Genomic DNA, 13765 nt, shown 5'->3' with positions numbered 1-13765 from the left:
CACCCATCCCGGCCGCCATTTCGGCACGCCGGTTTCACTAAAAGAGATGCAGGAGACAATAAAGAATGCGACAACAGTCGGACACAGTTGGGCACTGTGTCCACGCTTTTTCCCTGGCACGATCCCTCCCCGACCGAGGAGAGAGACAGCCAACACTGAGAAATCCTCAGTTTCAAGATGAAACCGGGACCAGCGTTGACCAGCCAGGTGCTGTCACAACGGAAATGAAAAAGAAAAGAAACAAGTTATAAGTCGGCCGTACACAGTCATAACGTTCATAATCCTCGTTCATCGCTGAGAGCTATGCGAGCAAGGTATAACCACAAAAGACAGTAAAAAACACAGGAGGTTGAAGACACTAAAACAATTGACAGGGGCAGACACCAAGGAAAAAGGAAAGGTTGGAAGATAGGCGGTTGTTGGGAACCACGATGCTAAGGAAACAGGGAGAACCGGAGCAAAGAAAAATAGTCACAAAGAGCACAAGGGGTTCGATCTCACTAGGAGAGAGCCCAGGGGTTGGTTTCATAAAAGAGCGGGGGGAGACGCGCTCGCGCATCGTCACGACCGTTTCGCGTGAGGGGTTAGTTTCTTGAATTCTTTTCTCATCCAGGGCGTGGCGAAAACAAAAATTGTTGACGGGAAAATGTTCAATCGCTGGACAGCAGTCGCTGAGGGAAAACAGTAGTCGTGGGTGAAAACATCATCGTTATCATGCGCATGCGCATCATCTGGTCGTCTCTAGTTCGCACGAATAACAAGGCGGGAAACAAATTTGTTGGAAAGGCAGTCAAAGTCGTCGCGGTTGAATTTGGTGCCGGTGCGACCACGCAGATAGCTCTCTGAGAGGGAAGTTAGTAATCCGAGCGGACGAAAAGACAAGAGCCGGATCAATGTGCTTACCGTGCTGCTCAACATGTTGGCGAACCTCGGTCATAGTGTTGCACACGTCCGGGTTAGAATACAGCAGCTGGTGGTGCTTCTGCGAGTCCCACTCGGTAAAAGGGGGCAGCTTCTGGGAGATGGCCTGGAACAAACCGACAATGACACCGACAGGAGTGGTTTCCATATCGGTGCAGAACTTGTCGACGGCAGCCTGGTCGGGTGTGCGGTAGTGGCAATCGAATTGCATCTCCTCCCATACGGCCAACAGTATTGAGGCCAGGATGAAGATAGTCGGCCAGTTCTTTAGCTTATCACCGCTGTACACACTCGAGTAAAGTGATGAGAGCTCCTCCAGGACATCTTTCTGGAGTTCACGCCACATGCTCGCCATCGCACACTTGATCTGGAAGTTGATCATCACTGGGGCCATGGTCTTGCCACGGAACTTGGAACCAGGTTCTTGGATCTTGCCCATGAAATCATCCTCGGCGCCCAGTCCCTCGACCATCGTAACATGAAGGGTGAGGTTGTAAGCGATGATCAGTTTCAAGGCCTTGCGAATGACGGGGAGCTTAGTCCGGTAGTAATAGCGGAATGCAGTCTTGAGCATCTGGGTAAGGAATGGCGTTCCTTCAAAGTAATCGTCTACGAACTTTTCAAAGGTGCCATTGCCATCGATATGTCGGTCCAGGTAGTCGGACAGCATGGCGTGCGAGATACCCTCCATTCCAGCGGAGAGTTTAGCAGTCTCGACTTCATATTGTGTAGGTTCACGGTGCAATGTCTCGACCCAGTCGATGGTAAAGCACTGCTCGTCACGGACGTAGACCTCGCGAGCGTTGATGGGTAGAATTTGGCCGTAACCATGGGTGATGAACAGGGTACGTTCTTGGTCCGAGAACCCCTTAATGTTGCCAACAGAGAATCCCATCGAGATGTGTCTCTCGTAATCCGCCTTCCAGTCCTTCATGAAATACCCGATCTCCTTAATGTCGATACGGGTACACGGCACCTGCCACAATCTAGCGTGCGACGGCTGACATCCGGCACAGGGCTCCCCCTTATCACAGGTCTTCTTCAAAAACTTACAACGCAAGCAGGCACGCAGCTTCCGGATCTCACTGGCTTGCTTACGCTGATCAGGCTTGAGGGGGCCCTTCCGCTTACCAACCCGCTTCTCAGAGTCTGGCTTGCCGGTCTGGGACTGCTTGCGGACCTTGGTCTCCGCGGTCTTGGCCGCAATGGGACTTTTTCTTGATGGTTTCCGGCTAGGCGGTGATGCTGAAGATTGAGAGCCAGAAGAACGAGTTGGAGAGGTAGACTTCTTGATGGGGACCGGGATAGGCCGCACCATGGCGGTGCTGGGGCTGACGGCTGATGGGGAGCGGGATCCCGGCGAGGAGCGCTCGTGGCGCACAATGGAGCTGCTGGTTGGCGATGTACCTGCGAGACTAACACCATGGGGGTTGTTGTATGGCAGATCCATGTTGTTCTCAGAACTCGGGGAGCTGATCGGATTGGAAAGGTCGACAAAGCTACCGTAGGAAGTCGAGTAGGACGATTCTGAGAGACTGCGGTCGTGCAACGTCTGAGTGGGGTTGACGAATATGCCTTGCTCGGGGAAACCAAAGTCGAAGGAACGGCGGTGATCCACCGTGCTCCAGCCATTATCGCTGCTCGATAGGGAACGGACTTCAAGGTAGGTGTCCGTCGGCGAACTACTCTCTAGAACCGGGTGCGGGGCGGCATATGAGACATCAGTGAGCGAGTTCGGGAACCCCATCAGATCCGTCTGGAAGTCATGATAGGTGAATGGCACCATATCGACAGGCGCGGAGAGGGGTAGGTGATAGGAACTGTCGACAAAGCCGGTGGTCATCTGTCCGTGGGGCCCAGACATGAGGTCCACCGGGGAGGATTGGATGGCCATGCCATAACTAGCGGCGGTAAACTGCGGTGCTGACGAATGGTCCTCGGTCGAATATGATAGTTGTTGATGGTGAGGGGCGTGGAGCTGCTGGAATTGCCAGTCGACCAAGAGGTTGGGATCCTGGGCCACCGACTGTTCCAGAGGGTGACCGCTTGTTTGTAGAGGTGATAAGTCGTGGGCTTCGTCTGACCGTGGGGGGTGCTGGTCGGCCGCTACAGGCCATGTGTGCTGGAGATAGGCTCTGGAGTCGTAATCGACGCCGATGAGGCCGTCGCTGGATAAATCGACATTTGACATGGCGTCTTGTTGATGCCAATAACGTGGGAAAGGCAGGAAGGAGAAGAAGGGAAAGGGCCAGCCTGGATGAAAAGGCCTTCTTCAGAGAGAGTCACACAGCCATGAGAGAAGTGGGCGAGTGAGGCGGTGGGGGGGACAAAGCAGCGGTGAGCAGAGATGCGCTAGGGGGAAAATCGTGTGGAGAGTGGAGGCTGGCTGATGCGTGGGCTTTGCTCACTGGCGTCGATGGATGGGGCCATACTGCCACGCGAGGGCTGCGATTCCTCGATATTTGTTGGCCCAGCAAAGATTTGTTGAAGTTGGAGACATTGGAGACTTGGAGAGGCAAAGCGAATCGCTAGTTTCTGGTCCCATGATCCCGCATGGCCCGGAATGCGGCCTGGGTCGCTGGGCCCCCCGGGTCGCCTGGCGGGATGAGATTCTTATTCTTAATCTTCTTTTTGGTCTGTACCCCAATGAGTCAGATTAGAGGATAGATTCTGATATTTGTTTTGAAGGTGTTTGTTTATAGATGGTGTACGAAATACTCCGTAGCGCTGGACCAGATGAATGGGGACCGTGGAGGAAGAGTCCCGCGGTCTCACGGGAATGGCGGGACGGGAGATCAGTGGAGTAACCGAGTGTTGAAAGGCTGTGGCAATAGGCATGTCCGAGAAAGGACCAGCACACAATCCTCCAGGACCGTGCATGAGCAGATCTGACATGCGATCGTTGATAGTGCAATGTATCCCGGTTTTGACCCAATCATCGTGGTCGGTGATGTGCACAACGCCCGTGATTCGTATCTTCCAGGGTCTCTCCCTGGGATTCCCTCATGGACGGTGGGGGCCATGCAGAAGGTTTTTTTTTTTCTTTCTTTCTGTTTCTTAGTCCCAGTACGGAATAGTAATACTCATAGTACTACGCCGTAACCTGGTCCGCAAGAAGTAGATTGGCCGCGTCGAGGCCCGGAGCGGGCCCCGAACAGGTGGACAGGGATAGGCCGATGATGATGATGATGATCTCTGCGAAGCATGGCTTCGGCGAGTTCATTTTTGGTAAAGTGCGAGAAGCATGAGCATGAGCATGAGCATGAACCTTGATCATAATCCGGGCAGAAAATAAGTTTGTCGACAGGTTTCATCGTTCGGAAGGCGAAGGGGTTGGGTCTTGCACGGTTGGACCATCTGCAAGCAAGAAGCAAGGAGGGGAAGAAAATAAGCCACTCTGCACGATGAGGCACGGCGTAGCACGGTGATGACACCACTAGCCACTTTGCGGGTGCAGACGTAAAAATTGGATAGATCACATCAACCCCGTGTACTCCGTCCGTGTATGTAAAGTATGGGTGGAGTCGTGACATGCAGGCGCCGGAGGATTCAGTTTAACTCCTGCACGCTGTCAAGGATCCATATTTAGAATCATTGGCTGTAGCATGTTGGCATGTTGGCATGTTAGCCATGCTGGCAAATGTAGACAAAGGCTGCATTGCATTGTATGGAGTTGGGCCCCGCTGCCCTGAAGCAGAGTCGAAGTCGAATTGGGAAGTGGGAGGAAGTGGGAGGAAGTGGGGGGCGGAACAATGCCAACGTCAATCCTCGACGGGTGCATTCATGGACCAGCAACAATCAATAATTCCCCCAATTGGTGACCCCATTGAGAGTCCATTGACTTCCTTTTGATTCATCTCTACTATCTACCAAATTTCTCTTTTATTAAAGCCCCTTAATTCCTATGCCGACGGTCGCGGGGAAACGTCGCAACGTTCGCTTCCCATTCGCACATCTCAAAACTGCACCCCTCACCACGGCACAGAAATCGCAGAAGCAGACCCAAAACCAAAAGCAGAATCAGGAGAAACGCCCGGACATACGATCCACTTCAACTCAAGGCCGGAAAATGGCTAGCCAAGCAGCTCACCCGGGGACCCCAGCCCTTTTCACGCAGCCGCCGCCCATCCGCGACCCGCTCGTGACAGAAACCACCGATCTGCAGGACGCAACCCTCTCCAAATGCCTGCCATTCCTCAAAGGTATCTCCGACCTCCAGAAGGGTCCTTTTAATCCATGCGGTGTACCTGCCCTGCAACGCGACGATCATGTCGAATACCTCTATGATTCCTTGGAAGACTATCCCGCCGGCTTCGTCGCCATGGACTCTAGCCGCCCCTGGATGATCTACTGGGGGTTGGCAGGATTAACACTTCTGGGGAAGATGTCAGTCGGGTTCATCAACGGTGTGTTATTTCTTTTTTTTCTCTTTTGGTTCTTCTTCCCCTTGTTTGCTTTTTTGCTCGTTCGCCTAGGCCATATGGCACCGCTGCAGAGATTTTTGCTTTTCCGTCACCCATATAATTAATTGTTTTATGGATTCATTCATTGCTCCAATGCTATTTTTGTTTCGTTTCTATAAGAATTATCTCCTTTTTTGCTTATTTCCTTGTTTTCTTCGTTTTTTATTCTTCCTTTTGTCGTGAAGACTGCAGTATGACAGGAGGCAGGATTCGTCGAGAAACATGTCACTAACTACTCTCCTGCAGCGTGATTGCATCAATTCGGCCCATGCAGAATCCCACGGGTGGCTTTGGTGGCGGCCATGGTCAAATATCTCATCTCGCTAGTAGCTATGCAGCCGTTCTGTCGCTCGCAATGGTCGGGGGGGCGGACGCCTTCGCATTGGTGGATCGACAGACAATGTGAGTTATCGCCTCAAAGGTTTGCCTTAGCTTGTTAAGCTCGTGCGTCTGACCAAGTCTCCAGGTGGCAATGGCTGGGTCGCTTGAAGCAGGCCGATGGAGGATTTCGCGTTTGCGAAGGCGGGGAAGAGGACGTGCGGTAAGTTATCAGCTTCAATCGGTGCAAGATCTAAGTTTTCTTGTTTCATTCTGATCTTCCTTGTCACTGCAGCGGCGCATACTGCGCATCAGTCATTATATCGCTCTTAAATCTGCCCCTGGGCTTGCCTCCTACCTCCGAGGCTCGACTCGCGGGCTTTGACAATCTTACAGATGGCCTTGGGGAATATCTGTCACGATGTAAGACATCTTCCTACTCTAGTAGCATGCAGCTTGTGTCAACGATATTTATTAATCCGACCTAAAAGGCCAGTCTTTTGAAGGCGGTATCTCGGGGAGCCCCGGTGTTGAAGCGCATGGTGCTTACGCTTTCTGTGCATTGGCATGTCTTTCCATTTTGGGTCCTCCCGAAAAGACCATTGCAAAGTATGACCTCCCAACCATTCAGCTAGATCTATCACACTGACTTCACCTAAGGCACATGAATTTACCCCTACTGTTGTCTTGGCTATCTGCACGTCAGTATGCCCCAGAGGGTGGGTTTTCCGGACGTACCAACAAGCTCGTCGACGGTTGTTACAGTCACTGGGTTGGCGGATGCTGGCCACTGTTACAATCTGCATTGGATGGCAAGCCTCAATCTGCCAGTGCACCGTCCATGACGGTTGGCAGTCTGTTCAGTCGCGAGGGATTGGACCGATATATTCTCGCGTGCTGCCAACACCCCCAAGGAGGTCTCCGCGATAAGCCTGGAAAGTGAGTACTTGTGTACCCGGGTGCACTCTGATATTTGTTTGCAGCCGTCACTGACCGTCACACTCAGGCATGCGGATGCTTACCACACCTGCTACGTTCTCACGGGCTTGAGCGCAACACAACACCACCATTATCGCACGGACTCCAGCCCCTGTGCCAACAAGAATTTCTCCTCGGCATTTTCATGGCAGTCGAAACCAACTGGCGCCGAGGAAAATGTATTTGAGAAAAGCGACCGATTAACGGCGTTCCACCCCATCTATGTAATCCCGCACCAAGCTGCCGAAAAGATGCGGCTCTGGTATGAAGCGGAACCCTTTGCAACCTAGCGGCCGAGGGAAGTGAACTGATCACCATTCAATGGTGAAACACGACATATCTGGCTAAACACCTTCACTGAATGATACGGCTCCATGAGTTTTACGAGGAGGCTGAGAATGAAAACGCGTCCGACCTGCAGGGGTCACCTAAAGAAGGAGCTCGGCCGGGGAGGCCCACCACAGCTCCGTCCAAGGGGCTTGGGATAATATTCCATTTTTACTTTTTACTTTTTTTCACTCCGGTCGGGGCACCCCGTGGGAGCCACGCGGGTGACGAGTCCAAGCTTTGCGAGCTGGAGAGAGAAGGAGAAGGAGCGAAAGTGCTAGAATCAGGGCATGCGAGATGCAAGGGATCAATCTGGCCAGTGCGACATCGGTAATGATTGCACACGTTGTAATTAATTTATCTCTTAGTCCAAAGAAAGAGTTTAGGATACTCGGAAATTTGGCGTTCTCATTGCATCAACGTCTGGATGTGACTCTAGATGCAAATGTCAGTATATACTCCGTACGGAGTAGTGAACTAAACGTCAACGAGTACCTACTAGTACTCTGTAGCCGCCCCTCTCAACTGCAGCGAAATGAACACCGTTTGCCATTCACTAACCTGCACGAGGCCCAACTCGGCAAAATTCATCGTCACTGCAAATAAATTGCTCCCCCACTGCATGCCAGCTCATCACTGCGTCTGATGCCTGTCGAGTAACTTTGTTCGTTCGATTCCATTCGAGGCTGTGATCCCGAGCTCCGAAATTGATCGGATCTCCTCCAGTCCATCTCTGGGTGGATTGACAGGGACAAAATACTAACCTTGGTGAACTTTGACATCCTGAGGTTCAAAAATACGATTACTAGTATGATGAAAATTCCAAAGGATCTCAATTCCAGACGCGCTCTGCACAACATCGTCGAACCCGGGTCCTCCTTGGCGCCAACAGAGTGCTCCAATCACGCCCATATTGCGGTGGATTCCTGCAGCGCGCCTCCAGGAAGATCCAGCGGCAAAATTTCATACTGCGTTTACTGCGGGGCGATGGAAAAGGCCCAAGCCAAAACTCAAACGACCCGAGGGGCAATGGACTTGTTCCGTTTCTGCAGATTATCCCCATTACCCAGTACCGACTGTCCGCTCTCTGGCCCCTGACGAGACCACCCCAGTCGCCGCATATTTTGATGGCTTCAAGTCAGGTACTAGATTTGGTCGACTAAAAAGGGCGAGCTATCCCATTCCTCAACCTACGAACTCAGTCACAGTCCAAGTCTAGGACCAGGCCTCGAGACAAAGCACCGGGATAAGCTGCTTAGTCTCCGAGCCCTTTGTTTCGATCGGCGAATTGCAGGCGGGGGAACCCTAAGCCCACTGGGCCCCGGAGAGGGCGTGCCTCCATTCGGCTTGATTCGACTGGCAAACAGCTATGCCAGCGCATCATTGCTTCCAAACCCACCGAGAAAACATACCGCAGCACACTTACAGTACGATGCTTCCCACTGACCCTGCCCTGGGGCCCTTTTCAGAGTAACAGCCTGGGCCATTGAGACCTTTCCCCCTCGTTCGCAGCCAATCTGGTCACCGCATTCCCGTGACATCCATGACATGCTTTCCTATGAGCGTTGTACCTCAATACGACTCGAATTCCCATCAACACATTTCCCGTTCTTCCCGGGCCTGAACCCGGACCTCATGTTCCAGGGTGACCCGAGAGTTTCTTTTGTTTTTCTCTCAGGATGTATCAGAATTAGAGCAATGGTCCCCTCTTACATACTTTACATAGGACCAGGGTACTTCGGTCCCGGTAAGCCCCCTCTCTAATTTCTTAGACTGCTCAAGCGGATGCTAAATTCCAGGAGAAACGGTTTCCTCCGTCCTATCTTTTACCTGTTCAGGTTTCTGCAGCGACTACTGAGACAACGGTGTCGAATCCTTCCTGCAGAATTCAAATATGATTTTCCTTTAACCCCCTCTCCGTAAGCCTAGCCTTCTAGTATGATCCTAGTGAGGTATTCGGTACTGAGTTTTTTTGCCTCCTTTGTGCGCTGTCTCGATTGCAACCGTCCAATTCCTTGTCCCCCCTCTTGGATCCTCTACCTCCGTCGCTACTCTTCTTGTGATGGCGCATAGAGGTATTGAATACACTGGGGACAACACATGGTATGACTCGGTATCAACGCAGATGCCCCACCCGTTTCCGGTAGAGGGGAAAAAAAACCAGCATTAAGCATAGCTTGCGAGCCCTGGAGGTCTGATGAAAATTAATTTTCTGCTTTGTTTGCACCAAAACCTCGTCCTGTATTTTTGCCTTCCTGTGTGATACGGAGGGGGACGTGTATTCAGTATATGTGTGTGTGGCGTGGCATCTTTCTAATGCCTTTTTCAAGCCTTTGGTTCCTCATTCACACCTTCTTTCTCCCTTACTCTCCCTACCTCACCTTTCCCATATCCTCCTAATCTTAGAGTGGTGAGCAGATTGGTTACATTCTCATTAGCAGTTTGTCTCGGCCATCTTTTTCGTGGAACAAACTACCCCTCCAAAAAAAAAGGCTTGAATCGGAAAGGAAGCACCGGAAATAAAAGAAGAAAGTCCCAACCCAACAAAGAAAGTCAAAATTACAACCAGCAAAACCACCAGTCAGCATTGAATCAAAGAAGCAAGAAGGAAGAAAAAAAACGACCAGATCCCACTATTCCGGATCTCGGCTCGCCTAGTCTATGATAGACAACAGCACCGTTGGGCATCGCCATCCGCATATCTTGTAGCTGCAGTTCCATTCCGCAGCTCCGCCTCAGCCCTACCCGTCTCCCGTCTCACACTTCATCAGCCAATCCCTTCAATGCTGTCGGGCTAGCCGCGCCTCATATTGCGAAGTCGACAGTGGCAACGCCGCTTTCCGTTCTATCTCTATTCCCTGTGGCTATTTCCGCCGTTGAAGATCCACTCCGCCGAGATGTACTATATTCTCTACCTTGCAAGTACGTATATCCAACGCATACGAGCCTCATCGGCTCCTGCTGCCAATGCACCTCGTCCCAAACTTGAACCAATGGCCTCGCCTGTGTCTTTCCCGGTGCAAATCGCGATTGAGACCCCAGAGAGCCCCCCCCGCATCACGGATACTAGCACCATGACACAAGCCGTTCCCTGGTCTGATAACCTCATGTCCCCCTTGATATTTCCATATACACCTGGGTACAAGAGGTCCAAAACCACTGGCAGCTATTTACTAGTACACAGCAACCCGCTAACCAACAAAAACAGGCCTTTGTCGCCGCCGCCGCTGGCCAGAACCCTCCTACGAAGCCTACACCTCCCCAACTGGCTTCACCTGCGTCGTTCGCGTCAACAACCGCGAGTATCAGACTGACGCAATCTACGGCAGCGAAGAGCTAGCCCGCGAAAGCGCCGCCATGCGCGCGTACCTGATCTGCCGCAATTTTTCCGTCAACGACGGCAAGTACCCGGCCGGTACTAACCACGGCGGCGTCGTGCAGGGGATCCCCGTTGCGATTGGCACGGGGCGCAAGTCCAGTCGAGACGACGATACGGATACCTCGGTTAGCAGTTATGGGGGCAGCTGGAGTGGTGGAAGTAGTCCGGAGCGAATGGTTATGCTTGAGCGCGGGGAGAGGGTCATTGTTAGTGGGGTGCCTGGCTCGGCGAGGGAGCTGGCTTATTCGAGGCAGGAGGCTTAGGTTTGATATTGGGGAGAAAGGGGCAGAGATCGAATTACTGGCTCAGACTTGGACCTCCGCTCGTGTGGCCTTTCTGAAATATGGTGATGATGTTATGACTTATGACGATGGCTTTCTGCATGCGTGTTGCTTTTCGTGGGAATGTATTTGCTGTCTTCTTCGCGTTCTGCTTCTTTTCATAGATGGAAAAGCTCCGGCTCTCAGATGATGCGTCTTGTGGATTGTCACTGGACAGAATTGTCTGGGATAATGGATGCATAGATGATGGGTTTGACGGGGTTCAGGCCCTGGTTATGATTTCTATTGGCATATTTGCATCATTGTGGTGGTCAGCGATCGATTCAGTGAGATTGTGTGGTTATTTTGTTCCAGAGACTTTTATGATGGCCTTCGATTATCGCTTGCTCGAATTTTTCTTGCCATTTGTCTTATTTGGCTTTATTCACCATGCGTACTAGAGCCATCTCATCTCTACCTGTCCCGAGGTTCCAATTTAGTGAAAAGGGACTTCATGACAGGAATAACACTTATTTGGTAATATGAGGTTCAAATTGGGTTTATGCAGTGTCTGAGTGATGTCTTATGACCGCCTGGACACCTGGGCGTAACGCGCAATGGAACCTTGGAAGCCTCCTACCTAGGTATGAGTTTGTAGTCTCTACCACCTACTAGGTATTTAGTACTAGCAGTTTTACCTGTAACTACCCTAGCTATTTTTCATTCTGACCTATTGACTTTGCCTACATCATTACTAGGTAGGTAGATAGAATTTTAACAGATGCAGTTTGCCTTGACTACACGACCCTTACTAAATACAATTTTGAATGGTGTTTTGAACGAATCACAGCCCGGCCCAAATACCGTAGCGGCGTAGGCGGCACTGATAGCCAATCCAAAATGTGAGGAGCCAGGTTCGCCGAACATAGCCAGAGGCTCTGGACGTAGCCTCCCCGCAAGGTGTTTCGGTCTCGAAGGTCAAGGACGGATTTCTTATCGCCCGATCTGCCGATCTGCAACGATATCCCTTGGGAGTCGATTCCAATTGGATGGCGCACCATGTGGGTCCGACAAAGATTTCCCTTTCGGGATTAGTGTTTTTGTCGATAAACCACAAAATTCGCATACCTAACCACAACTTGGAGCTTTGTAGAAGACACTCAAGCCATGGCGTTTGAATCGGGGCTCCATGAGTTATCATTAGCCAATAGTAACCTGAAGGGTTGCTGTTGTATGCCTTGGGACGTGGAGAAGTCATTTACGACCAGCCCCAGGAAAGCACATATAAGTTTAGGTACGACCGGCCAATTCAAAAGATAGTATCTCTTCAACTCCCTTATAATCTCCTGACACACATATACACCCACAAATCCTTCCAAGGTTCCAACTGCCTCAAGCTTTTGGGGTGAATAATACTATTCTTCTCACAAATATCGACTCCATTATGGGTGACTACCAAGCAGAGACTATTGCTTCGCCCACCCCAGCCGCAGCTGGGAATGAACTGAAGGTTAAATCTACCAATGATAGCGGCGTTCTCTACCACCAACTTCGTCAGAAGCCTCTCAATATCGTCGGTGGAAGGGGCAGCTATCTCATCACGGATGATGGCCTCGAAATCTTAGACGCCACCTGCGGCGCAGCCGTATCTTGCCTCGGCCACAACGATAAACGTGTGCATGATGCGATCATGGAACAGCTACAGAAGATTCCTTACGTTTACTCTCTATACTTCACCAACAATGCGGCAGAGAATCTGTCTCAGGATCCTGGTGGACTCTACCGGTGGCAAGATGTCTCGAGCCTTCATCGTGAGCTCAGGTTAGTCGTCATCCTCCGCCGGATAACTATTTTGATCACTGACTCATATCTCTATCTGCCCAGGTACCGAAGCCGTCGAAGCATCGGTCAAGATGGCTATGCAGTACTTCAGAGAGCTTTCTACCCCGCAGCCTCAACGAGTGAACTTCATTTCGCGCACGCAATCTTATCACGGCAATACCCTTGGCTCCCTCGCCGTTGGCCATCACGTTGCCCGTCGAGCTATTTATGAGAGCATTTTGACCAAGAACGTGCACCATGTATCGCAATGCTATCCATACCGTGACATGAAGGAGGGAGAAAGTACGGAGAGCTACGTTGCAAGACTAGCGCAGGAGCTGGAGGACAAGTTTCAGAGTCTGGGGCCAGACACAGTGTGTGCGTTCGTGGCAGAGACCATGTCTGGAGCTGTAAGTTCAACTTAATTCTGGACCGTGACTGAGCAAATCTTGACTAACTATATAAAGACACTAGGATGTGTTCCTGCGCTCCCTGGCTATCTGAAAGCCATGAAAGAAGTCTGCGAACGCCATGGGGCTTTACTCATACTAGACGAAGTGATGTCTGGAATGGGCCGCACCGGAACCCTCCATGCTTGGGAGCAAGAGGGTGTCGTTCCAGACCTACAGACCATCGCTAAGGGGCTTGGCGCTGGATATGCTCCAATTGCTGGTCTTCTGGTGAACAAGCATGTCGTCGATACCTTGACTCTAGGCACAGGAGCCTTTGCTCACAGTCAGACATACCAGGGTCATCCTGTTTCCTGTGCTGCCGCTTGTAGAGTGCAGCAGATTATCCAAGAAGACAACTTGCTTCCCAATGTTCGTGAAATGGGTGAATATCTTGGTCGTCTTCTTCACGAGAAACTGGGCGACAATCCTCACGTTGGGGACATTCGTGGCCGAGGTCTTTTCTGGGCTGTAAGTGGCGACTCATTTCCGCTTTCATTGTCTTGAGATAAGCTTACCTTTTTGTAGTTGGAATTCGTGCAGAATAAGAGCACCAAGGAATCCTATCCTCCTTCCAAGAAAGTTGCGTGGACTATCCACACAACTGGCCTGAAACCGGAGTACGCAATCTCACTCATGCCAGGTAACGGCGGCGCAGATGGAGTTAATGGCGATCATATTTGCTTGGCTCCACCTTATAACACCACCAAAGCGGAGATTGAAATGATTGTCGATCGTACATCCAAGGTGATTCAGGAAGTTCTCGGTTGAGTGGTACCTAGGTATGAGAGTTGAGACTCCTCGTGTCGCTTCTACAATTATGTAGGGAGCTTTCCTTAATGATTGTTG

At 51.2% G+C, this 13765-nt stretch overlaps 4 protein-coding genes across 4 annotated transcripts; 3 read left to right on the top strand and 1 right to left on the bottom strand.

Annotated features, from left to right (window-relative positions):
- Positions 1-741: 741 nt before the first annotated feature.
- On the bottom strand, positions 742-3112 carry N7533_005641 (Zn(II)2Cys6 transcription factor domain-containing protein; the record flags this gene model as incomplete). The annotated part of the gene is made up of 2 exons (XM_057102291.1): positions 742-842; positions 904-3112. The coding sequence occupies 2 exons, from the start codon at positions 3110-3112 to the stop codon at positions 742-744; spliced, it is 2310 nt and encodes a 769-aa protein (XP_056961921.1).
- Positions 3113-4990: 1878 nt separating this feature from the next.
- On the top strand, positions 4991-6970 carry N7533_005640 (CAAX farnesyltransferase subunit beta RAM1; the record flags this gene model as incomplete). Its single annotated transcript, XM_057102290.1, has 7 exons — positions 4991-5307; positions 5631-5786; positions 5851-5925; positions 5998-6125; positions 6194-6311; positions 6363-6641; positions 6709-6970. The coding sequence occupies 7 exons, from the start codon at positions 4991-4993 to the stop codon at positions 6968-6970; spliced, it is 1335 nt and encodes a 444-aa protein (XP_056961920.1).
- Positions 6971-9904: 2934 nt separating this feature from the next.
- N7533_005639 (uncharacterized protein) lies at positions 9905-10649 on the top strand (the record flags this gene model as incomplete). The annotated part of the gene is made up of 2 exons (XM_057102289.1): positions 9905-9929; positions 10216-10649. 2 exons carry the CDS (start codon positions 9905-9907, stop codon positions 10647-10649), a joined length of 459 nt encoding a protein of 152 aa, XP_056961919.1.
- A 1441-nt stretch (positions 10650-12090) lies between these two features.
- N7533_005638 (uncharacterized protein) lies at positions 12091-13687 on the top strand (the record flags this gene model as incomplete). Its single annotated transcript, XM_057102288.1, has 4 exons — positions 12091-12457; positions 12531-12877; positions 12935-13387; positions 13445-13687. The coding sequence occupies 4 exons, from the start codon at positions 12091-12093 to the stop codon at positions 13685-13687; spliced, it is 1410 nt and encodes a 469-aa protein (XP_056961918.1).
- Positions 13688-13765: the final 78 nt, after the last annotated feature.

The sequence above is a fragment of the Penicillium manginii genome (genome assembly GCF_028828005.1).
Source record: "Penicillium manginii strain IBT 31320 chromosome Unknown utg000004l:1.0-7231830.0:1.0-7236170.0, whole genome shotgun sequence".
In the NCBI taxonomy this organism is placed as follows: domain Eukaryota; kingdom Fungi; phylum Ascomycota; class Eurotiomycetes; order Eurotiales; family Aspergillaceae; genus Penicillium; species Penicillium manginii.
Note: the sequence above shows the minus strand (reverse complement) of the source record. Positions and strands in the feature narration are given on the sequence as shown.